This window comes from Amblyomma mixtum, chromosome 9 (genome assembly GCF_055824585.1).
Source record: "Amblyomma mixtum isolate Tamu chromosome 9, ASM5582458v1, whole genome shotgun sequence".
NCBI classification, from domain to species: Eukaryota; Metazoa; Arthropoda; class Arachnida; order Ixodida; family Ixodidae; genus Amblyomma; species Amblyomma mixtum.
In genome coordinates, this window is record NC_143020.1 from 108,929,358 (window position 1) to 108,956,037 (window position 26,680).

At 45.3% G+C, this 26,680-nt stretch overlaps 1 protein-coding gene across 2 annotated transcripts in view; it reads right to left on the reverse strand.

The window, feature by feature from the left end:
• Positions 1-26,680, reverse strand: part of LOC149330661 (uncharacterized) — a 58,312-nt gene that overhangs the window by 3,538 nt on the left and 28,094 nt on the right. The window contains exon 4 of one of the 2 annotated variants that reach the window (XM_089559917.1): positions 3,314-3,428. The exons of the other annotated variant lie outside the window; for it this stretch is intronic. Coding sequence (XP_089416043.1) covers positions 3,366-3,428 — 63 coding nt within the window. The 3' untranslated portion in view covers positions 3,314-3,365. Of the gene's footprint in view, positions 1-3,313; positions 3,429-26,680 lie in introns of those variants that run through there. 2 annotated transcript variants of the gene reach the window in all.

Sequence of the window (26,680 nt, forward strand, 5' to 3'; positions counted from 1 at the left end):
ATTCAGTATACACTGTTCATTTTCCTTTTCAGACACGAGACTGTGTAACTGGTCTCTTTCGCTCAGTATACACTGGTCATTTGCCATTTCAGACACTAGACTGTGTAACTGGTCTCTTTCGTTCAGTATACACTGGTCATTTGCCATTTCAGACACTAGACTGTGTAACTGGTCTCTTTCGTTCAGTATACACTGTTCATTTTCCATTTCAGACACTAGACTGTGTAACTGGTCTCTTTCGTTCAGTATACACTGTTCATTTTTCATTTGAGGTACTAGACAGTTTGATGGGTTTCATGTATTCAGTGTACACTGTTCATTTTCCTTTTCAGACACTAGACAGTGTGATGCGTTTCATGTATTCAGTATACACTGTTCATTTTTCATTTGAGGTACTAGACAGTTTGATGGGTTTCATGTATTCAGTATACACTGTTCATTTTCCTTTTCAGACACTAGACTGTGTAACTGGTCTCTTTCGTTCAGTATACACTGTTCATTTTCCTTTTCAGACACTAGACTGTGTAACTGGTGGTCTCTTTCGTTCAGTATACACTGTTCATTTTTCATTTCAGGTTCTAGACAGTTTGATGGGTTTCATGTAGTCAGTATACACTCTTTATTTTCCATTTCAGACACTAGACTGTGTAACTGGTCTCTTTCGTTCAGTATACACTGTTCATTTTTCATTTGAGGTACTAGACAGTTTGATGGGTTTCATGTAGTCAGTATACACTGTTCATTTTGCTTTTCAGACACTAGACTGTGTAACTGGTCTCTTTCGTTCAGTATACACTGTTCATTTTTCATTTGAGGTACTAGACAGTTTGATGGGTTTCATGTAGTCAGTATACACTGTTCATTTTCCATTTCAGACACTAGACTGTGTAACTGGTCTCTTTCGTTCAGTATACACTGTTCATTTTTCATTTGAGGTACTAGACAGTGTGATGCGTTTCATGTATTCAGTATACACTGTTCATTTTCCATTTCAGACACTAGACTGTGTAACTGGTCTCTTTCGTTCAGTATACACTGTTCATTTTCCATTCGAGGTACTAGACAGTTTGATGGGTTTCATGTAGTCAGTATACACTGTTCATTTTCCTTTTCAGACACTAGACTGTGTAACTGGTCTCTTTCGTTCAGTATACACTGTTCATTTTTCATTCGAGGTACTAGACAGTTTGATGGGTTTCATGTATTCAGTATACACTCTTTATTTTCCATTTCAGACACTAGACTGTGTAACTGGTCTCTTTCGTTCAGTATACACTGTTCATTTTTCATTCGAGGTACTAGACAGTTTGATGGGTTTCATGTAGTCAGTATACACTGTTCATTTTCCATTTCAGACACTAGACTGTGTAACTGGTCTCTTTCGTTCAGTATACACTGTTCATTTTTCATTCGAGGTACTAGACAGTGTGATGCGTTTCATGTATTCAGTATACACTGTTCATTTTCCATTTCAGACACTAGACTGTGTAACTGGTCTCTTTCGTTCAGTATACACTGTTCATTATTCATTCGAGGTACTAGACAGTGTGATGCGTTTCATGTATTCAGTATACACTGTTCATTTTCCATTTCAGACACTAGACTGTGTAACTGGTCTCTTTCGTTCAGTATACACTGTTCATTTTTCATTCGAGGTACTAGACAGTGTGATGCGTTTCATGTAGTCAGTATACACTGTTCATTTTCCTTTTCAGACACTAGACTGTGTAACTGGTCTCTTTCGTTCAGTATACACTGTTCATTTTCCATTTCAGGTTCTAGACAGTTTGATGGGTTTCATGTATTCAGTATACACTGTTCATTTTCCTTTTCAGACACTAGACTGTGTAACTGGTCTCTTTCGTTCAGTATACACTGTTCATTTTTCATTTGAGGTACTAGACAGTTTGATGGGTTTCATGTAGTCAGTATACACTCTTTATTTTCCATTTCAGACACTAGACTGTGTAACTGGTCTCTTTCGTTCAGTATACACTGTTCATTTTTCATTTGAGGTACTAGACAGTTTGATGGGTTTCATGTAGTCAGTATACACTGTTCATTTTGCTTTTCAGACACTAGACTGTGTAACTGGTCTCTTTCGTTCAGTATACACTGTTCATTTTTCATTTGAGGTACTAGACAGTTTGATGGGTTTCATGTAGTCAGTATACACTGTTCATTTTGCTTTTCAGACACTAGACTGTGTAACTGGTCTCTTTCGTTCAGTATACACTGTTCATTTTTCATTTGAGGTACTAGACAGTTTGATGGGTTTCATGTAGTCAGTATACACTGTTCATTTTGCTTTTCAGACACTAGACTGTGTAACTGGTCTCTTTCGTTCAGTATACACTGTTCATTTTCCATTTCAGGTTCTAGACAGTTTGATGGGTTTCATGTATTCAGTATACACTGTTCATTTTCCTTTTCAGACACTAGACTGTGTAACTGGTCTCTTTCGTTCAGTATACACTGTTCATTTTGCTTTTCAGACACTAGACTGTGTAACTGGCCTCTTTCGTTCAGTATACACTGTTCATTTTCCATTTCAGGTTCTAGACAGTGTGATGCGTTTCATGTATTCAGTATACACTCTTTATTTTCGATTTCAGACACTAGACTGTGTAACTGGTCTCTTTCGTTCAGTATACACTGTTCATTTTCTATTTCAGACACTCGACAGTATAACTGGTCTCTTTCGACCAATTTGCCCTTTTCCTGTTTTGTTGCCTCTTTGGGTTAGTGCAACACGATTACGTGTGAGCGTTCATTTCTCGCGATATTTTTTCCGCTTCGGTCCGGCTGTAAGGGCCAGAAATCTGTATTATATTTAATAAACAGTACACAGTGCTTCAATGCTTTGGCTGAATGTGTACAGCGATGTACTCCGTGCCATGTTGGTCCCATCAACGCTTTCATGGCACCAATCGAGTTTCAGGTTGCGGCTTTCGCATTCCCAACTCTCTTTCATCTGCACGGACGAAATACCATGACGGGGCTGGTGCCCCACGCGGTATCGCACTTCCACACTAGTGCGGCCGCTCCACGTTCGACGCGTAGCATGTTTCTGCTGGCACGCCCGATCTCGAGATAACCGCACCCCCCCCCCCCGCATGCTCAGTTTCGGCCTGCTCCGCTTCCCTTCTATCAGCACTCGCCGACGCCGTCAAAAGCCAGAGCCGCACGGTAGCCGAGTGGTTAGCGCGCCAGTTGGCAATGCTTGGGCGAATATCCCCACCGACGTTGGTTCGATTCCCAGCGCCGGCACAGCAGATCGCTGTAGAAAAAAAAACGGTGCCTGGTTGTCCCACCAGCGTCACAGCTCGGCCGCCGTGTGTGGAGGACAAGGGGAGGATCTGTGCTTAAAAGCACAGCTCTTCTTCTCGCTGTCCCCCGGGTATCCAGAGGGCGGATGCCCGTTGCTCCTGCGGAGGTGTTCCCGTGGGAGGACGGTTTTTTTTTTTCCTCTCATCATTCCGCATTCGCGGGAGGAGTGCGCACGCTGCTGCAGGCACCGCAGAAGTCCACAGCAACCACACACTGATGAGACGTCCGAGAGACACCACGTACACAAGCTCTTTTTTTTTTACTGGACGTTTCGTTCCATGAACGTTCATGATAAACAAAACGTCCAATAAAAAAAAAAAGTGTTCGTGGTGCCTCTCGGATTTCTTGTCAGTGTTTGGTTGCTTTTGCGGACTTCTACGGTACCTGCAGCAGCATGCTGGTTGATACTGAAAGCTAACACTCCGATGCCGAATAAAATATTGCAGAGGACACTTGAGCTCCACCTTGAAGGTGGCGCGATAGCATACCGGGTGTTTTTTTTGAGAGGTTCAAAATTTTTAAAGGAAGGTAAATTCCTTTGGATTTATTTTAACCCTGGGGCTATACCGAGGGCTACGGCGGACAGCAGGTAAGAGGCAAGCTACTTTAATTAGTTGGCTGATTAACTGAATACGCTAATTAACTTTTATTTTAGGGGATATGTTGTATTAGCAGAATTGTAGATCGTCTTCCAAACAGTCCAGCCAAGAAAAAAGATTTTCATGCAAAAATTTTTTGCGCGCGTAACTAAGCGATAAAAAGTCACCCTGGTAGGCAGCTTCACACTGTAACACAGCGTCTGTGAGCGCCTGTGACGTAGCTCGCTCCGCCCTGCACTTTGTGTCAATGGCCGCATTTGTTTTTCCAGTCCCGGACTACTTGCTGGCAGGTCTCGGCTTCCGCTCGGACAGGAAAAGCGTCATGGTCACATGACCTACTTGCCATAGGCTGCTTTCGAACACGGCGCCAGAGCCGGGCTCCCCCTCGGTTACCGTACAAGGACGCTGTCATCTGCTAGCAGACGATGCAAGCCACGGCCACTGCGACGCCGAAGCAACGCCGAAGCAACGCCGAAGCAACGCCGTGCGCTCGATCATGATACTGAGTCGATTTAAAGACTGTACAGTCAGCTTAGCGTAGGTGCATTACAGAACTCAGCTTCGGAGGTATGCTCGCCGCTACTGCTTGCGGCGAAGTTCGCACAAAGTAGCCCAACTCGTTGCGGAAAGGCGGATAGACGAAAGCCTCCGCAAAAATGTTGACAACAAGCTCTATAGCTGCTCCAGTATACGAGTGGTTCACCTGCGATGCTTTCAGGTAAGCGTACAGACAGCATGTGGCAAAACAAGCGAACAAGAACCTCTTGACGACACGAGCAAACAATACGCGCTCGCAGCTCCGAACGCGCGTCCGTGTGCGGTGGATTTCAAGAAAATAAACGAAGATGCAAGAACAAAAAGTCTTGCGATGGCTCAGAGAGGAGCTACGGAGCTGATGTGAAGGTTTAACGCATGATATCGACCTCCAGGGACACGAAAAGCACTCAAAATGCACACGGAGTCTAACTTAATATGGCTGCCAGCGCGGCGCGCAGCTATCGTCTGCTGCCTTCTCAGCAGCCCCAAGCAGCCCGCGGACTGCCATAGGCTAAAAACGAACGCGTTGCTATGGCGATGCAAGCAGGTGGGCGGAGCTTTCGGGCTGCCCGAGAAAAACAAATACCGGACTCGAGTCCGCAAGTAGTCCCGGACAGTCCGGGACTGAAAAACAAATGCGCCCAATGCGTTTTTGTTCCAGCGCGGCATTCCGAGAGGCCGCGGAGCGAAGCGAGATAACCAGCGATAGCGCAGGGCGCAGTGAACTACTTCAGAGGCGCTCCCGCCGCTGCGTTACGGTGTGAAGATGCCTACCAGGCTGAATTTTTCGCGCCTCTTAACGTGCGTGTAAAATTTTTAATTGAAATTGTTTTTTCTCGGTTCGACTGTTCAGAGGACGATCTCCAATTCTGCGAATACAACATAGCCCCTAAAACAAAAATTAGAAATGTTAATTAACATATTTAGTTAATCAGCGAACTAATTAAAGCAGTTTTCCTCTTGCCTGGCGCCCGCCGTAGCCTCCAGTATAGCCCCAGTGCTAAAATAAATCTAAAGCAATTTACCTTTTTTTTAAATTTTGGTCTAAAAAAACACCCGGTATAGTTGGTTAGGATTTCCATTCTGGTCAGTTTGGCAATTTTGAACAGATTTTGCATTTTTTAAAAATTGTTTCAACTGCTTAATCGATCAATACTGATAGTAATAATAGTGAGTTTATGCTGCACGACGCGCTGAATCCTATGACACCATCCGGAACATTCCGCGGCAAACGGCTGGCATGACACGATTTCTTTTTTTTTATGCAACCCCCAATTATTGCCGGCACGAGGTGCTGTCGGGTAGAAGCCCTCCTCTAGCTTAGAGCATATTCTTAAAAACTGTGCAGAGTCTTAGGTGAAATACCCTTATTCACAATCTGCAAGAATGGCGGCCACGCCTCCGAAGACAAGATTGAGCGATGATGATGATGAGAGGGTAACGTACCAAACGGTTTGCGGTTGCAACTAACCCCGCTCTTAATGCCGACGAGAAGCCTGAGTGGAGAGGTATTCTACGCAACCGTTCAGTATGCATTGCAGACCTACTTATACGGCACAGTCAACGAAAAACAATCGAATTGGAGCATACCCGTCGCTAACCGGATCTCACGGCGACATAAATAATTAAGGAAAAGAAATTCGAAGAACGAAAGTACTTAGGAAACCCAGGCAGGCTGGTGTCACAACAGTGCCCCGTTCCCTGCCTCCTACTAGAAACACGTCAGCCCTGAGAAGAACTGCGCGACTATTAATAGCGAGTCTTCCATTAGATCTGATAACATGGTGAACGTATCCAGCCTGGCACTCAAATCATCGGAATGAGTTCCTCTCTACGTGTCTAACCTTCTACCCCATGACGGGAGAAATTTAGTCAGTTCCAATTATACCAGGATCCAGATAAGTTCGCATGGAACTTACGTCTGCGTGAGTGTTTCCAAAACCTCGAAACAGACCGTGAAATGAACGTACCAGGGACACCCGGCAAATCATGGATTCCAGACAAACACAGAGGTAAACATTTACATATGTATACATAACTGGTATTCAATAGCATTTCCTATCATCATATTCAAAATCTAAACCAAAAGCAGCCCACAACAACCCCTTAAGTCATCAAGCCTGTGGACCAAGGCGACGCTATCGTTGTTAAGGACAAGACCGATTACTTAAAGGAAGGTTTCTGACAATTCCAAAATAAACACTTTTACACTGAACTCACTTGCGACCCCATAGGAGAACTTCGAAGTCGAAGTTAACAATCAGATAACATCTCTCCTTCAAAAACAAAAGATGTCCCAGGATATGTTTAAAGCAATGACACCGGCCAGACCAGTCCCCGCACGGTTCTACCTCCTCTCGAAAATTCACAAACCAAACCGTCCCGACCGTCCCATTGTCTCAAGTAACAGCGAAAGAAGCTCCGAGGAATATGCACTCGTCCCACTATGACCAGCGCAGCAGAACACGTGCGATGGCACTCCATCGAGCGTACGGCTCCGAGCCAGACACCGTATGGGTGGACGCTGCCTGCACGGATGATGAAGCGACAGCGGGTGTGGTGGCCTCCAGACACTTCCCCAGAGGCTGCAAAGGAAGCAGCCACTGCGCTTGATATCACCCGCACGGAAGCCCGGTACATTTTCAGTGACTCGAAAACTGCGATTCTAAATTCTGCTCGATACCGAGTCTAAGTCCCTGCTTTTGGCATACTGGACTCGCCCGATGCACCCCCACCCCGCCAAATGGAGCGGATATGGGTGCCTGCGTACTCCGGGAATCTCGGATACGAGGCCGCCAACCATTTAGCCCGAGGTTCTTTAGACCGGGCTCAGGTGGTCTCGGATCGGGGATTCACGGAGAAGCGCATGCACTCGTTCAGCGTGCTGACGTAGGCCTACAGGGCCTCACGCCAGTTCTGCCCCCTCCCCACCCCTCCCTAGATAACAAACAAGCAACACTCTGGTACAGACTACACACTCTCTCCCTTCACTCCTTCCCTATGCTCAGAGCCCTTCGCCTCTGCCCGGCGGACCCTCCCCCGTGGGACCTAGAGAACCTCAAGACATGGGAGGACTGGGAGACCCGGCTGGGCTGCCAGTGTTATTGACCTTAGGATCATAACACTTGAGTGCAGTGGTGTCGTGCGGGGACCCTGGGGCGTGCCCCGAATTTCTCTTACAATAAAGTTTTTAGAGAGCAGCTCTTTGGCGTCCGTTCCTGGGTTTCGCGTCGTCGTCGGCGTTGTCGTTGTCGTCGGCCTCGTAACCAGCTCCGCCCCCCTTTCATCCGCAGCTGGGGTTGACTCACTATCGGCGTCAGCGGCATCAGTCAGTCGCTGCTATCTCTTCCCTCCTCCCTTTATCGTGTTGTCCGCTTGCTGCGCGCGCTTCTGCCCCCATCGTTTGCCGCTGGGTGTACACGCCGCCCCCCTCCCCCCTGTTCCTGCGAGTCTCCGGTTGTCAAAGCGCCGGCTCGAACTTAATTCCTTTCTTCGCTCCTCCTCCAATGCAACCCCTGTGCGGTGGCAATCAGAGAGCCAGATCGGTGGCGGCGGATCTGTATGTGTGCACCGCCCGAGCCGAAATTGCCGCTGCCGTTCGCCACTGCGAAATTATCTGCCAGTTCTTTCTGAGCCATGAGCGAGACGACCGATGGAAGTCCTCCGTCTGCTAAAAAAAAATTCTGTGATAGCCCATACATGTGTTGCTCGATTTCTTTGCCTCAATCTATCGAAAAGGTGAAACAGCTTATTTGCTGCGCTCAAATTTCGCATTAGGAAGTAACGTAATCGTCGGTAATTTTTTTCTTTTTTCATTTATCCCCCCCCCCCCCCCCTTTTGCGTGTTCGTTCTTCGTTCGTCCTGTCCACCCTTGCGCCTTGTACCAATTGGGATATTCGTAAACCGCCATTCATAATCTGAGAAAACCTGCCATAAGCGCTCCACCCCATTCTTATTCTTCTAGTTATTATCCACTCATGACCCGTTCTACATTGACTGTCTAACTCATTGATCATGCTTTTCACTTCATCTCCTGGGTGACTTAGGAAGGCAGTGACATCTGTGGATCGGATACTACTTGCATACACTCCACTCAAGGTTACCGCTTCTCAGTCGCAAGCTCCCAAATGCAAAATGCAGTTAGTGTGAACGTCTCTAAAACGGCTTATCTCTTTCCACAATCATTTGAAAAAAGTTTAACCCTTCCACTACTGTTGCACTCGCTCGCTGGTTCAGTATGGCTCATCTTTTAAATGTTCGGATGCCTTACTTGACACTGAGTTCGCCTGGAATGACCGCCTGATTTATGTATGCTAATGACTTACGATTCTCGAATTTTAACTTCGTGCTCACAGAACCGTATTCTGAGCCATTTTTGGTCTCATACATCCTCATCATCAACCTGACTACGCCTACTGCAAGGCAAAGGCCTCTGCCATGTCCCTCAAATTAACCCTGTCTTATCCCCAACTGTTCCCAAATCAGGCCTCGGAATACCTCGTGCAAACAGGCGGTGAATAGCATTTGCGGAATCGTGTCTCCCTGCCTCACACACTTCCTTATTGGAATTTTATTGCTGACCTTATAGAGGAATGCGGTAGCTGTGCAGTTGTTATAGATATCTTCCAATATTTTCACATAACACTCTTCTACACCCTTAATCCACAATTGCTGCACGAGAGCTGAGATTTCCACTCAGTCAAACGCTTTCTTGTAATCAATTAACGCGATATACCAGATGTCCCAGCTAAATGTAACCAAGCTTTTAAAAAACACACGGTGGCCTAGCCGTCTGAAACCAAATGAGGGTTGTTTATAGTCGCGTGACCTAGTCTGCAGTATTTTTTCGTTCTTCAAGGTTGACGAATTAGTTAAGCTTAATTAACTAACTTTTTAATTATTGACTTGAGGAACACGGTGTCAATGGAGAAGTTCTAGATCGCTTTGAGAAACAGCTTACTGAGACATTTGCAGCAAAGTAATATTTACGTAAAGCAGTTTTTTTACCAGCCTTTAACCATAACCCGCACAATAAGGAAAAGCTTCCACATGACAACTGTGCCACTTCAACGTCCCAAGACGCGCCTTAAAGAATAAAATCCATTTTTTCTGGAGTCCTCTCCTCGATGAGACTTTGGGTGCACATTGGGGCAGAGAAGTGAGCGAGCAGCTGGTCACGTGACAACTTTCTTTTAATGCCAATAAATGAATCTACGTAAATCGTAACTTGACAGAAACAGCACTACTAGCGGTTTTTCGAGGGGATCTAAAACTTTTGTATTGACACTTTCTTCTTGAAGTCAATAATTAAAAAGTTAGCTAATTAAACTTATCTAATTAATTAACTTTGAAGGGTGAAGAAATACTCAAGACTAGGCCACGCGACTTATGAACAACTCTCAGTTGGTTTCACTAGACTATGACACTTCGCCTTTTTTAAAAGTTTGGTTACATTTAGCTGGGACACCCGGTATATATAGGGTTTGGTTATATTCTGCTCATTTCTCTATCACCTGATCAATAGTATGAATATGGTCTGTGTGAAGTGTTCTTTTCAAAAGCCTGCTTGATCATTCAGTTGACTGAAATCTAAGGTTATACCTACTATTAGCGATTACTTGAGTAAATACCTTATAGGCAACAGACAGTAAACTGACCAGCCTGTAATTTTTCAAGTCCTTGACGTCTCCTTTTCTATGAATTAATGTTCGCGTTCTTTCAAGCTTCTGTTTTGACGCTACCCTATTCTTCTTGCCATTGTTGGGAGTTTTCGTACCATGTGCCACTGCACACACACTAATGCATTTCTATACATTACCGACTTCCCTAAAAATGTAACATCTTCAATAGGACTCTTTGCAGACGACGTTCCATCACTCCAGGCAAAGCTAATACCTATCTCTAATTGGTGTTCGCAATGGCAAATGACGCTTAACGCGGCTATGTGTAATGTAATGCACATTTGCGTCGCAGAAATTCATGCTACGTTTCCTATTTTATTTCTTTTTCTATTCTGACACCCCTAACATTTTACAAACATCTCGGCGTCATTCTAACCGCATGCTTGGACATCTGAAATTTAATTTTTATTTAGCACCCGTACCTGTCAAGCTTCTTGTGTACAAGTCACGTGTCCGCGCTAAATTCGAATATGCTAACTCTGTTATGCTAATAGGGTCAGGACAACCATAGACTTACATCAACCAAATTGTTGGTTTGGTTTATTGGGGTTTGGCGTCCCAAAGCGACTCAGGCTATGAGGGACGCCGTAGTGAAGGGCTCCGGAGATCTCGATCACCTGGGGTTCTTTAATGTGCTGTGATATCGCACGGTACACGCGCCTCTAGAATTTCGCCTTCATCGAAATTCGAACCCGCGTCTTTCGGGTCAGCAGTCGAGCGCCGTAACCACTGAGCCACCGCGGCGGGGCCAATCAACCAACTGATCAGGCAGGCATTCGTAAAGGATACTGGACGGTAGACCATATTCACGCTCTCAATCAGGTGATAGAGAAATGCGCAGAATATAACCAGCCCCTATATATAGCGTTCATCGATTACGAGAAAGCATTCGACTCGGTAGAAGACTCAGCTGTCATTCAGGCATTGCGGATTAAGGGTGTAGAAGAGTTTTATGTGAAAACATTGGAAGATAACTGTAACGATTGCACATCTACCATAGCCCTCCATAAAGTCAGCAATAAAATTCCAATACGGAAGGGTGTCCGGCAGGGAGACATGACCTCGCCTTTGCTATTCACTGCCTGTTTACAGGTGGTATTCTGGGGCCTGAAGTGGGAGCAGTTGGGGATAAGAGTTAATGGAGAATACCTAAGTAATTTATGATTATTTGAATTAATTGGAGAGACCTTTTCCCTGCAGTGGCCGTAGTCAGGCTGATGATGTTATTGATGACCTGGAAGCAGTACAGAGCCGAGCTGCCCGTCTTATCACCCGTAACTATGACGGGCTGTCGAGGGTCAATGAAATAAAAAAAATAATTGTCCCTAACCCCTCTTTTCCTTAGCAGGGCAGTATGACTCATGTGTCTGTTTCTTCAAAATTTACAGGATGAATTGAATTCTTCGAGATGCACTGACGACGCACATATGGTTCACCCCACATTGATCGATCATGCAAAGTTGGCGTTCCCCGGTGCTGTACAACAATATGCATTAATTCTTTCATTCCAAATGCATCGTCGGCGTGGAACCACCTTCCACCACAAGTTTTACTCGGAAATGAGATTGAAGAGTTCAAGAGGAAGATGTCAGTATATGATTGCTTACCATAGTCATTTTTGAATTTTTCTATTTTGCGTTTCATTTGGTTGTACCCATGCATTCTGTTACATTATAGCCTTCTATAACGTGCCCATCTGAGTGTTCAACATTTGCACAAATGGCGTTATTATATTTCTCATATCAATTTGCCTCCTTGTGTGAATTTTTTCCTCTTGGCATATGTATTCATTCTCGTGCTTCGGTTTATCGACTGACATATTTCCGCCAGTTCATCATCAGCCTGACTACACCCACTGCAGGGCAAAGGCCTCTGCCATGTCTCTCCAATTAACCCTGTCGTTTGTCTGTTGGCGCCACTGTATCCCCGCAAACTTCTTAATCTCATCCGCCCACCTAACTTTCTGCCGTCCCCTGCTACGTTTGCTTTCTGTTGGAATCCACTCCGTTACCCTTAAGAACCAGCGGTTATCTTGCCTTCGCATTACATGCCCTGCCCAAGCCCATTTCTTCCTCTTGATTATCTTTCATTGTGTCGCAGTAGTGGTTTTTTTTTTGCTGTATGCGTTATGCCCTCCTGTAACCAATGAATTTTTTGTTTCTATGTATCGCTCAAATCAACATACCTCGGCACCTATAGAGGTAGCTGAATCACACTCACACTCACGGCCACTCGCACTCACATCCACTCATTCACATTCCCACTCATGACCACTCGCACTCACAACCACTCACTCGCATTCACACTCATGACCACTCACTCACACTTGCACTCATGTCCACTCATTCACACTCACACTCATGAGCACTCGCACTCCCAACCACTCACTCACACTCACAACCACTCACACTCATGTCCGCTCACTCTCATTCACGTTCACTCACTCTTTCCTTGTTTGCTAACAACGGAGGGGTTGAGAGATTTACTGCCGCAGCCGACTGCCCTCATGGCTCCCCTAGCATAGCCTGTGTCGCAAAGATGGGGTGCTGAGTGGCCCAGCCTTTGTCGGGCTATTTTGCCAATTTTCACAGCTTCACTGCTCGATGAAAGTGGTCACTGATCACGCATATTCCATGCACTGAATGGTACGCACGTGCGCTTCCGCGCTTGCTGCTGAGACGATGAGTGCCTGTTCAGCATCGGCTAAGATCCTTAGAGAAGTTTTTGAACCGTGTCCATAGGCGTGCGCAGGGTTCTCCATGAAAATGAGCCATATTTCAGCGCAGTGCCCCCCCCCCACCCCCAACGTTCTCTCATAGGCCCTTACGGCCAGAACGGAGCGCAAAGGTGAGGAATGATTATAGAACATTTTTCCATGCGATGTAATTTCAAAATATACAAGATATTATTCAGCAGTAGTTTTTATTTTAATCTGTAACATCGGCAGAGGAATATATGGTATAGAGAGGATAAGCCGCTGGTTCCTTCACACTCAAAATGTGAACGAAGGGAAGGGAAAGGCTCAGGGTGCTTGCCAGAGTTTCCACAAGAGGTCTTGTCTTCATCCTGGCTAACACAGTCCTCTTGTTGAAACGTTCGCAAGCACACTGAGGCTTTCGGCTCCCTTGTTCACAACGTGAGTACCGGCAGAGGAAGGCATGTCACTGCGTCGCTGAAGTATCAATGTAACATCCCGCTTCCAGAGTAATCTCCATTCTCTCTAAACCCCAGCAAATGTGACAGATTTGTATCTTTTTTTTACTGTCACAGCAAAAAAAACCCTGAAAAGCTTGCCTCAAAATGACCCGGGCAGTAAACAGTTCTTGAACGCAACATCATGGGTTTTCGGCCACTAAAAAACCTTACTGGACATAGCACTGCTCTGTAAACTGTGACGTGACGGAACAGGTCCGACAAATAATTGTATGAGGCAGACTTGGCAATTAGGGGGCTTAGACGATTGAGGGGGGGGGGGGGGGGGGGGCACCTCCCTCTCTTGTGCGCGCGCCTATGACGGTGTCTAAGTAAAAATAATGAATTTGTCTTGGCAATAGTATTGGATGGTGTCTAATTACCAATATTTGGTCTTGCTTGACAATGACGTTCCGTGACTCTGCATGAACACATTGGAGTCAAATGGCAACTATGAATACTTTTCGCGGCATGGAAAATGGAGCGTGTTTTTCAAACGATCGAGTGATTTCCTCACGCAAAGGAAAATAGCTGGAATGGGCCGCAAGTAGAGGATTTCCCCGCGTAATAACGATGCTAGGGGTAGTTGCCATTATCAGTCCATTTACAAAACCTCCTAAGCTACTAAGTGTGACCGATCTGTGGACATGTCTGCAGTGCAGAACGTTTTCTGCATTGCACATAGTCCCTGTCTGAAAGAGGTTTTACAAACCAGCGCGATGTTTTTGAGGCTAGTGCACGCGGAGACCACGTGCGCATCCGCGTGGTGATAGGGGGCGCTTACATTTCACCTGATTATTCTTCAACGTCGTTCGCGGAAGAATGCGTATGCAGGTAACTTGTGAGCCATTTTGTAGCGCGCGCCTTACTTCACTGAAAACACGAAAAATAAACAACATCGCATTTCACAAGCTTCTTTCGATTTCACTCCCCTAGTGATAAAGCTTAGGCGCCAAGTAGGTCAGGTTTTCGCATGGGTCCGGCCCAATCAATAAATTACAGCCAGAGCAAAGCTCTGCAATGCACACACCTGGGCACACAAAAAAAAAACAACCTGAGAGTCCACTACAGCCCTCGAGATCCCATCTTACGGTAGTTATTGCCTAGAAGCGGACCGTCGTTTCAGCAGTAAGCATCGTAACTGTTGTGTATATGAGATCGAGCCGTGCGGGGAGCGTGGCAAGAGACATATATCTATATTTTCAGGACTGGCAATGCGAAATTCGATAAAGGATCTCACAAAACTTGTAGCGGCACATTGTATCCGCGAAGGGGCTGCGCCCGTGCCAATGGTGAACTACAAATGCAACGAAATATTGCCGTTCCTGTGCCAGCGGAATCCTCTGCTTCGGCTGTCCAAAGACACGAGCATGATGCCTTATGCTGCCTCGAGCGCCTTCAGTAGTCAATATTTGCTTCCCTCAGCTGTCAACAACATGAAAATAGCTAAGCGGGTATAGTCGTCGCGAAACATACGCGACAGACTTCGCTGTCGCGTCCACCCACCACTCACATCCATTCATTGCCACTCACCTCCACTCACAACCACTCATTGCCACTCACGTCCACTCACAACCACTCATTGTCACTCACAACCACTGATTGCCAGTCATGTCCACTCACATCTACTCATCAAACATGTCCACTCACCACTCACCTGTACTCACGCTCACATCCACTCACTCGCACTCACACACATCTCCACTTACACTCACATCCACTCACTCACACTCACACTCATGGCCACCCATGATGACATCCACTCACTCGCACTCACACTCGGGTCTACTCAAACTCACAACCACTCACTCGCACTCACACTCGTGACCGCCCTCACTCACGACCACTCACACTCACAGACGTGAGTGTGAGTGAGGCGATATGAGAGCACTCATGAGTGAGTGTGCCGACCTATGCAAATCAATAATGCCCTGTGGGCCATGGGAGTATCGGAACTGAATAAAAAAATATACGCCGCCCGTTTTTATCGTAATTGAGCTAGTAAGGCTTTCGATTGAAAGGTTCCTCGCGCTAAGCTTGCCGGCTTAGCGCATTAATCTGCGAAAGCTGATTGGCATTAGCGGATTTGTGCTCAAGTGCACACTCGGCCTTCTGCCGCTCGCGGATTTCCCAGCACACTTCACGGACTCAAGGGCCAGCTTACACGAAAAAACTGCCTAGTTTCCAGTGTTACCTTTTCCGCAGCATAAAAACATTCGTTTTTGAGGAACGGAAATGCCGCTCTAACTTCCTGACGTCTCGATAGACACCCGAACCTCGCCGAAATAGAAGTAATAAAGGAGGGAAGAAACGTGTACTCTGGTAAGGCAATACGTCTACCTAGGTCACGTAGTGACCGCTATTCCGGATCATGAAAGGGAAGACAAATTTTTATCTCCTGGCTTGTTATATCTATTCTCAGAACAAATCCCATCAAATTCTGGTGTATCCTCTACCCTATAGACATAAATCTAATCGGCTCGATTAGATTTATTAGATTAGATTAGACGTTTAATATCTACCCCATCATTGCACACGGGAAGTATTCCTGATGATCGTACGATAGCCCAAATTGTTCCCATCTTCAAAACAGGTGATTGCGCATGCCCAGCTATCATATAATATCCCCTACTAGCATAAATTCTAAACTTCTAGGGAACATTATAGCATCAAACTCAATGTCCCACCTAGATTCAATTAACCTCTTTTATCCGCATCAGTATAGCTTCAGGAAATCGCTTTCACGTGAAACACAGCTGGCCGTGTTCACCCAACACATACTTAAGGACATGGACCATAACCTCCAGACAGATGCAATCTTTTTAGACTTTTTCAAAGGCATTCGAATGCGTATCTCATCATCGTCTGTTTGCGAAACTTTCGTGCCTCGGGATTCCTACCAATCTAATTATGCTGGCTTGAACATTTTTTTAAAAGAGCGCTCGAAGTTCAAATCCGCAAATGACATCTACAGGTTTTCCCACTGAATTTAATCCTAGTGCCAGCAGAAATAATCTGAGCGCCGACAGATATAATCTGCCTGCTATGTAATTTAATCTCAGTGTCATGCACTTAATCCAAGCGCCAACTCGAACAAATCCAGCGCCAACCAATTTAATCCCAGTGCCAACGCAAATAATACAAGCGCCAGCTGTTTTAATCCAGGTGCCAACCAATTTAATCCGCATGCGAATAAATGCGAACAGAGAATAAATAAAGCGAAGTTAAGATAATTTCTGAGACCATGCAAGCCTGTGAGTCACATTCTCATGCACTATTTCGTTTTCTTCGCATACCTTGCAACATCAAAGAGCCATTAGCAGCTGTTAAACCTCAGTATTTTATGCAACTCTTGAGGCTTGTGACTGTCGTGTATTAATTAGTTGGGTAAGCACTGCTGATTATGGGTTGTCTTATGCGCTGAATCTGCATGCTAGTTACAATTCCGGCCTTTATACTGTTTTCATGCAACCGGTGGAGAATTTTTTCGGGAGGCTGTGATAAAGATTCAACACCACTAGCAGAAACAAAGGTAGCAGTGTAATGCAGAGTTCTTCTAGGTGGGACGAGTCACAGAACCGGAGGAACGGTTCTTCACTTCAAGGCTTATTTAGTTTTAGCAGGGAAAGTGAGAGAAGCTACACCGGAGCTTACAGCCTAGGTCAAGAATAGCTACTGGCGGCTGCCTTATAGCGGTGTTAACAATCTAGGTTTATACAAGCACAGAAGGGGCCGTCTTTGAAATGCAGTTTTATTTTCTGTAGGAAATTAGGTGGCGCAAAGTGTGACCTCACATTTTACATGTCATCTTCACGCAAAGCTGCTGGTATAAAAGAAAAGTTATGGCGGTCGAAAGCAGCGCATTCTACTCGCTGTACTTGCTGCATACAGTGTCGAGCAGCGTCGAGCAACAAACTGCGCCGATGCTCCCTTTTAGTCAGTTCGGGCGGAGTAGTGAGCGCCAAGTCTCTCCGCTCGCTGAGGAAAGCTTTGACTTCAGACTTGAACTTCGAAAACACTTCCTCTATAGGGTTAAAAAATGGCCTGTAAAGAGGCAACCTCTTGATTGAGTGCAGCTGACTGGCCAGGATTGCCTGTTCCACATGGCTGTGAGCGGGAGCATTATCAAAAATAAAAACGGCTTCTGAACCAGGCTCTTCACTTTCGACACGGGCTGATATATCGCTCAAAAATTCGTTAAACACGACCCAGTGAACCTTGTCGACAGCCGTCCAATGTATGACACCATTTGCTGACATACAGGCGGTAATGTTAAGGTTTGCGCCTCTGGTGCCAGTAGTCGTCTGCACCGCAGGTTGCCCCTTAATCGCACGGCCGAAGCTCCTTGAACACTATATGTTAGAGTTGGTCTCATCAACGTAAAACCTGCACAAGCGGGGTCCTTCACACTGCAGCCACTGCGCATATGCTTTGCGGGTGCGTTTCGCGTCATCTCTGTTGCGGTCGATCGGCCTCTGAGTCACCAACTTCATAGAGTAGCCGTGCGCATCCAGTAGGCGATCGATGCTACTTGTGCTGATGGCAATTCCGGCCAATTCTTCTTCCGCCGCCTGCTTTATTTGCTTTAGAGTGAAAGCAGGGTTGTTGTCCACAATATTTTTGAGAGCCGCTACAACTTCATTTCCGAATTTCTTCGACGTTCCGCCTTTCTTCAACACCTCTCTATCGGTAGCTGCAATTGATCTTGCTGTCTTTAAATTGATGCCCAGCGTGTCTGCCATTTTTTTTCACATCTCCTCCACGCCTTGACACATCGAGAATTAAGGCCCTGTCATGTTCAGAGACTTTGCTGTTCTTTCTTCTTGGTGCATCTGGGAGCTTGAATGGCGGTCCTCGTTTTCGGTGTCCAATTAGGACCTAAGAGCACGGCTCATCGGCTTCTATGGAAGAAAATACTGCGCGTTAATGTCCATGCGAGATGTAAGAAAAGTCGTACACTATCACCTGCTTATAGTATACGAGTGCGTACCACCACCGTCCGGCTCTACTCCGTTGTGCAAATGCAGCCACAATGCGGCACACACAAAGCCGTCTGCTTTGAAACTTTCTTTTCTTCTGTGTTTTTAACAATGCTTTTTTACGTGCCTGAGAAATAAATCTTATTTCTTGAAAAAGAAAGTTCACAGATTTCTATAACGAGTGCACATATCTATGTCTTTTTCTGTTGTCCTAGCATATTTTGCAAAAGCAGACGACAATCCACAAGAAATGGAGGCGCAAAACTTGCCTTTTGCTTTGGAACTTTCCATCATTGGCTGTGTACCTTTTTTTCACACGAAACTACGTAGGGCTAATCTAAAGTACGGTTTATTAACACTTTCTTTGACTATCTGACAAAATAATCGCATCTTTTATTGAAGACAGTGGATTCAATGTTACATTATAAACAGTGTGTGCATTTGTGCCCTCCTCCGTTCTATGGTCGTAATAAAGAGCCAGTAAGCCATAGCACTGAGCCCCTGTGCAGCTTTTTAATGCTGATATTGTGCGCTTTAAACGGCGCTTTAAAACACTTGTATCAAAGTAGTGTTGGTTATAATATTGATGAAAGCTATGCAATATGTGGACACTTCGCTTAGGCATCGCATGGTTTGAAAAATTACCTAATCTTTATTCCTGGTATTCGTGTTCTATGCTTTGGAGTCTTCTACAGCATTCGTTTTTCGAGTGTGGATTAAATTGGTTGGCACCTGGATTAAAACAGCTGGCGCACGTATTATTTGCGTTGGCATTGGGATTAAATTGGTTGGCGCTCGCATTGTTTGAGTTGGCGCTTGGATTAAATACGCTGGCGCGTGGATTAAATGTTTTGCACTCAGATTAAATTCATGGCACGCAGATTATATCAGTCAGCGCGTAGATTATTTCCACTGGCACTAGGATCAAATTCAGTAAGAAAACCTGTAGTCACCCTTACGAGATGTAACATCACGTGTCCCTCAAGGGGCCGGCCTATCACCATTACTTTTCTTAATATACATTAACGACCTACCCTCTAACATTCAATGCAAATTACGAGTCTTCGCGCATGATTCGCCATTTATAATGCAATAAATATCCCGACTGATAACCTTGTTTTGCAACAGGACCTAGACGTTATTGCATCATGGTGCGAAAAATGGCGAGCGCCATTACATCTATCTGAATGCACATCATTTTCCTTCACTCACAAACCCACCATATCGCATGTGCACACTAACAGTATCTCATCAGTGCCGATCACCGCTGCAACATCTTATAATCACCTAGGTGTACATCTCGCACCATCATTTTCATGGGTCACCCACATTACAACTATTTGCTCCGATACTTCACTCACACTTGGCTGCCAGAGAAGTAATCTGAAATCTGCATCCCCTAACATAAAACAGCTGGCGTACGAAACATTTGTACGGCCAAAATTATAGTGTGCATCATCCATCTGGCACCCATGGCAATCATATCTCACCGTCAATTTGGAATCGATCCAAAATCGTGCAGCTCGGTTCATTACTTCATGTTACTCAAGAGAAACCGGCGTCACCGCCCTCAAGCAGTCCCTCCGAGTCACGCCCTGTCGTTTCCCGCCTATGATTACTCAATACATTTGTCATAGCACGAGAACACGACACACTCTATTAACCACGTCACCACGAACGTCCTTACGGCTCAGTCACGGAAACCCGATAGCACGCATAGGGTGCCCGCACGAATGCTTACAACAACCCATTCTTTGCCAACGCGAGAACACTCGAATTCACAGCCTAACGACATCGTTTCATGCACTGATCACAAAACATTCCGGGAGAAAATAAAAATTCATCTCATACAGATCCTGGTCGCATAAGCGCAATTTGCAGCAAATATTGTTTAATCTGTCTTTCAAGAGTGGTGTATCACCTGTTGTCGAATCCTGTCATGGTTGGAGCCCTTGCCATGTGAGTGTGCACGTTTGATTTCCTGTTTGTTATGCATGTTCACATCGCCTTACGCCGTTTCAACAATACGTCCCCCCTTATGTAATGCCTTCAGGCGTTCAAGAAAATAATAAATGAAATGAATTAACTGAAAGAATAAGAATGGGGTGGACCGCATATGACAGGCTCTCTCAGATATCATGAACGGTAGTTTACCAATATCCCTCAAGAGAAAAGTATACAACGGATGTATATTACAGGTACTCACCTATGAGGCAGAAACATGGAGGCTAACGAAAAGGGTTCAGCTTAAGCTAAGGACGACGAATCGAGCTATGGAAAGAAAAATCATAGGTGTAACGTTAAGAGATCGGAAGCGGGCGGAGTGGGTGAAAGAACAAACGCTGGTTAAGGACATCCCAGTCGAAATCAAGAGGAGAAAATGGCCTTCGGCACGGCATGTAATACGAAAGCAAAATAACCGGTTGTCGTTAAAGTGCAACTGCATTGGTTTCAGAAATCGATGAGCTTAAATGGGTCGGATGTGTGAAACTTGGAGGTAAAGCATGCGTAGTCCTTTTGGGCTAGCATTTGAAATGGTGAAGTAATCGCCGATTAAAATCGCGACGGCCTTCGGGCTTCTCCGCAGAGCACAACGCCAAGGGGGGGGGGCATGATGACGTCATCGAAGGTATCGGTACATTTTCAATGCATACACGCCCAATTTGAAGGAAAAACCAACGTCGCCAAAGGCAATGCCCTCCGAACGTTGTTAGGCAGCATTCAACAAGGAACGCTAGTGTGTGGCTGACGGCAGCGGTAACTTGAAATCATGCACAATAAGCTCATCTTTAAACTTCAGCATCTTGGTCTTCCAACAGCACTTGTCAAATGGATTAAAACCTATCTTTCCAACAGAAAACAGTTCGTCGATGTTAAAAAATCTCATTCAGGTATTTTACCCGTTACCTCTGGTGTGCCTCAAGGCAGCGTACTTGGGCCTCTTTTATTTCTTATTTATATAAATGATTTGGTTAACTCCGTAAATACGTCCGAAGTCAGTATTAGACTATTCACAGATGACTGCATTCTGTTTAAGAAAATTAGCAGCACTACCGACCAAGAATGCTTGCAGTCAAATCTTAATAATGTCCTAGAGTGGTGCACCCTTTGGTCCATGAAAATAAATAGCGACAAATCGGTTCTTCTTCAGGTTACTAACAAGAAAGCGCCATACAGTTTTAATTACGCAATAAACAATCTTCCACTGCTACAGGTGAGCGAATACAAATATCTTGGAGTCACCATTACAAATCGTCTTTCATGGTCCAGCTACATTAATAGCATTTGCTCGTCTGCTTCAAGGAACCTCGGCCTTCTAAGACACAAATTAAAACACGCTCCCTCTGAACTTAAACAACTTGCGTTCAACACACTAATTCGTCCGAAACTTGAGTATGCTTCCGTCGTATGGGATCCGCACTTAAAAAAGGATATAAAGAAACTTGAAATGATCCAAAGAAAAGCCGTCCGTTTCATTTTTAACGCTTACCATAGCTCTATCTCTCCATCCGTTCTGATGTCTACGAAGAACATATCCACTCTAGAAAGAAGGAGAGCACTCGCAAGGCTTAAATTTCTGTACTCATTTTACTCTAGTCAATTTAATATTAATGCTGCTCCCTATATATCCCCCCGTTCTACACGACAGACACGCAATAGCCACAACCATAACCTTACCCCGTACTTTGCACGCACAAATACGTTCAAAAACTCATTTTTTCCCCGAACAATCACTACATGGAACTCACTGCCAGCAAATGTCTTTTCGGCTCAGGATGCCGCTGCTTTTGAAAAGAGTGTCTTATTGTATGTGTAAACTTAACAATATCATTGCCCTCTGTTTGGTTTTCTTCTTTTATTGTTGCCGGAACGCTGGATTTGCGTAGTGTTTGATATTATTTTTGCTTTTTGAATGTTGCCCCCCTGCTTGGTCTCTATGACTGCAGTATGTGTAAATAAATAAATAAATAAATAAATAAATAAAAATACCTTCTGTGACGTCACGCTAAACTTCCCCGCACTCCTTTGGTGCTTTGAGGAGAAGCGCAAAATTCAATCGTCGATTACGTGATCATTTTAAATGCTAGTGCAAAAAAACTTGGCATGCTTTACCTACAGCCTATATAGATTTGAATCCTTGAACATCGCGAAATTCTCAAAAAGTGGTGCAGCTGCCCTTTAAGCTTACGTTACGTTATATGGGGTTTTATGGCGCATAAGCAACTATGGCTATCATGCGCCAAACACAAGGTTAGATGATGTTATGTCAAGTGTACAGAGGTTACATTATAATAGATTTAAAACATTGGCTTTCTTTAGAAACTTACAAACAAGTGAAAACTCGACAAGTGTTTGCTCGCCTAAAAGCAATGCGGGATGAAATGGAATGTGTTCATTGTAAAATGCCGTAAAAAACTTTTTTTCTAAGTACTTCGAGATGCGAACAAGAAATTAAAATGTGATTTACTGTGAGCTCCTCACCACACATTTCACACAGAGGTCTGTCTTTTTTTGTTAATAAGAAGTTATGGGTGATGTGTGTGTGACCTATGCGTAAACGACATAAAATTACTTCGATAAAACGCTCTTTATGGCGGCGTGATTTCCATTCTTTTAAAATGGGCTTTACAGTATGCAGCTTGTTGTTTCCTTCATTTTCCCAAGAGGCTTGTCATTTGGCTCTTAGTTTGCTGCGTACTAACTTCATGTAATCCCTAGGAGGCAAAATCACATGTTTTATTTCCATGGTTCCGGCTTGTGCAGCACACATGTCGGCTCTCTCATTATCCCTAATGCCAACGTGACTGGGAACCCAGCAGAATTTTATAACATGTTTTTGTGTTGTGATCTTTACTATGTTGTGTATGATGCTTCCTATCTGTGACTCCGTGGCATTTTTGGATTTTAATGCTGTAAGAACGCTCAGTGAATCTGTATAAATGATGCTGTTTTTGATGTTTTCATTTGTTATTTTCTGTACCGCAACACAAATGGCATAACACTCAGCGGTGAAAACTGTAGCACAAGACGGCAGTCATATTGCATTTTTATTTTCTCCTTGTATTACTGCGCTTCCTACATGAGCATGAGTTTTTGACCCGTCAGTATAAAATGCAGTGTAATTTCTGTATTTTTCTTGTAGTGCTAGATATTCTTGTATTATATGGTCGTGTGGTGTACAGGTTTTCCTGAGGCGTGTTAGTGTGACGTCACACACTGTGGGGAGAGTGTACCACGGTGGTAGCGCTTCGTGTCTTGGGGCAATATTTTTGATTTCGTTTAGTATGTTCAGAGTTTGACATTTTTCTTCGAAGCACAAGAGCAACGGCTTAATCGCATGGGGCTTGTTGTTGAAGAGTAATCGGGATGGGCATTTCGTGACAATTGGGTAACAGAGATGTTTGGGCTGAGAAAGGATTTTGAGGATGTATGTACAAGTTAGTGCTGTTTTTCGATCTTCTAAGGAAGGTTCATTAGTTTCCACATACAGACTTGCTATTGGTGAAGTTCTGTAAGCACCGGAAGACAACCTTAAACCAAAATTGTGGACAGGATCCAGTCGTTTTATGTAGGACGGTCTTGCTGAGCCGTATACTATGGACCCATAGTCTAACTTAGAGCGAACCAGAGAACGATATATATGTAACAGGGAAGCTCTATCAGACCCCCAGCGTTTTCTTGATAGTATTTTCAGCACATTGAGGGCCAGGGAAGCTTTTTTCTTTAAGCTGTTTATATGTGGCAAAAAAGTGCGCTTTTTATCGAAAGTTATCCCTAGGAATTTATGCTCTTGTTTGACAGGTAGTGGGGTTTGGTTTAAATATAGTGTGGGGTCGGCCTGTAGGCCTCGTCTCAAAGAGAACAGAACCGCTACTGTTTTCTGAGGGGAAAATCTAAATCCGTTTCTATCTGCCCAGGTAGCCAGTTTATTTATTGTTATTTGTATTTGCCGCTCACAGGTAGGTATGCTGGAAGACGTGCATGCTATTTGGAGGTCGTCTACGTAAACTGAGTACATTATCGATTTTGGGATTACTTTTCCTATGGAGTTCATTTTGATGACAAATAAGGTCGTGCTGAGGATGCACCCTTGGGGTACTCCAGTTTCTTGGATAAAAGTCTTGGAGAAGGTTGCGCCTAGGCGGACTCTGAACGTTCGATTGGTCAGGAAGTCGCTCAAACAGCTCAGCATCCTGCCGCGGATACCTAGGTACGCTAGGTCACGGAGGATACCGAACCTCCACGTGGTATCGTAAGCCTTCTCCAGATCAAAGAAGACTCCGATACAGTGTTGGCTGTGGATGAACGCTTCCCGGACTCGGTCTTTCCGGAAAATATTATATTTTTTTAAGATGTTTGTGTGCTGTGGCCCAAGGTTCGTTTCTTGCAGGCACACAGCTGTAGGTGCCATTGTTTTGAGCGTATCGGTTATGTCTGTGTAGTTTCTGTGTAGACCTCTACAGTTCCATTGTATTAGATACGCCATTGTGATAAGTTGGGGATTGGGGAAAGTTACTTATTCTCAGGGGCAGTGATTCGTGGTTTCCCTTTTTTCTCTAGGGAGTCTCGCCGCCGCTGCAGCGGTGGCGAACCAGGAGTTGTATCCATCGCCACTTTCGTGGCGCCGGATTTCCGCGGAGAATCCGCGGATACGTGTGTTTTAGATGTCAGCGGACTTTCGCTGACATCCATCTCCTCCACGGTGGACGTGGAGGATGTTTCTTGTTTGCGATGGCCCGTGGCCTTCGCATTCGTCTTTTTTGTTGGCAATAGTGAATCATGCTCTGCTCCAGGGGCAGAGTCTCTTGGGTCAGCAGTTGCCTTCTTAGAGGGGTGGGGCAACAGGTCCAGTTCAGCAGAGCTGTTCGGGGTGTCTGTCGCCGAGGATGCCGCTGCTGAAAGTGGGGCCTGAGGGCCTCCGGCGAGGATCGCGTGGTCTTCCCGCGAAATTTTCAGCCCTGTGGACTGTGTCACCGACTTCTGTGGTGGGGACTTGGTTGTCGTCCCCAGGTCCTTCGGATCGACCTGTGTGCCGACAGAAACTGAAGGCGGCGGCGGTCCCCGCGTCACCGCTTCAGAGTATGTCCCTTTCTGTTGGAAAGAGACGCGTTTTTTTGCTTCAAGGTAGGACAGGTTTTCTGTGGTCTTCAAAGTTATTTGTCTTTCTGTTTTCCAGACTAGGCACGACCTGGAGTAGGCGCCATGTGCGCCATTGCAGTTGATGCACTTTGGTGTGCGTTCGCATCTTTCTTCTGTATGTGCGTCTTCTGCGCATGTGACACAAGTGGGTTTGCCTCGGCAGGCCAACATGCTGTGTCCAAAGCGCTGGCACTTGAAACATCGTCTCGGATTCGGTATGTATGGGCGGACTTTACAATGGAGGTATGCGGCATGGATGGAGTCAGGCAGAGTTGTGCTATTGAAAGTTAGTACAATATGTTTGGTCTTGATTTCAGCATTGTTTCTCCGGATGGTTATTCGTCGGGCTGCTATTACTCCCTGTTCGGCTAGTTCTTCCATTTCCGCATCGGTACTCTGTAGGAGTTCATATTCAGATATGACGCCCTTTGAGTGGTTCGGGGTGCGGTACGGGGTTACCTGTATGCTCATTTCCCCAAGATTCTGTAATGACATCAGTTTGGTGCTCTTTTCTTTTGTGTTTATTTCTACAAGGAGGTCTCCGGTTCGTTGCTTTTTTGCTTTGTAGTCTTTGCCTACACAACTTTTTAGGGTGTTGGCGATGACAAATGCAGATAGGTTGGCTACCGGTACATTAGTGTTTGAGTGCAGCATAAAAAACTTCGCAAACGTTGCTGGCTTCTGTGGACTCAGTTTCTTCACATCGGTGCGACCCCTTTTCGGGGGTCGATCAGATTTTTTTGCAGATTTTTCCATACGGCATGTATAAACTAAGGGTTCCTGATACTTTGTCGCCTCTGATTCACCCTTATATACAGAGGAAGGTCCCGGGACTCCCCGCCTGGTAGACAGACGAGGAGCCCATCGGCCGAGGATTGACGACTTCCTCGACCGCCACCGTTCAAGGTTTCTTCCCTCCACCTTTCAACCTATCGCCACGGTACGGATGACAGCTTCGGTATGGGGACTAAGGGTCCGTGGTGGCGCCAAGCACCAACACCTCGTTACACAAGGTGCCCTTGCGGGCTGCCCTTTAAGGGTAACGGAGTGGATTCCAAGAGAAGGCAAACGTAGCAGGGGGCGGCAGAAAGTTAGGTGGGCGGATGAGATTAAGAAGCTTGCGGGGATACGGTGGCCGCAACTGGCAAAGGACATCGTAGATGAAATCAAGAGGAATAAATGGGGCCTAAGCAGAGCCGCGGTGGCTCAGTGGCCCTCCCT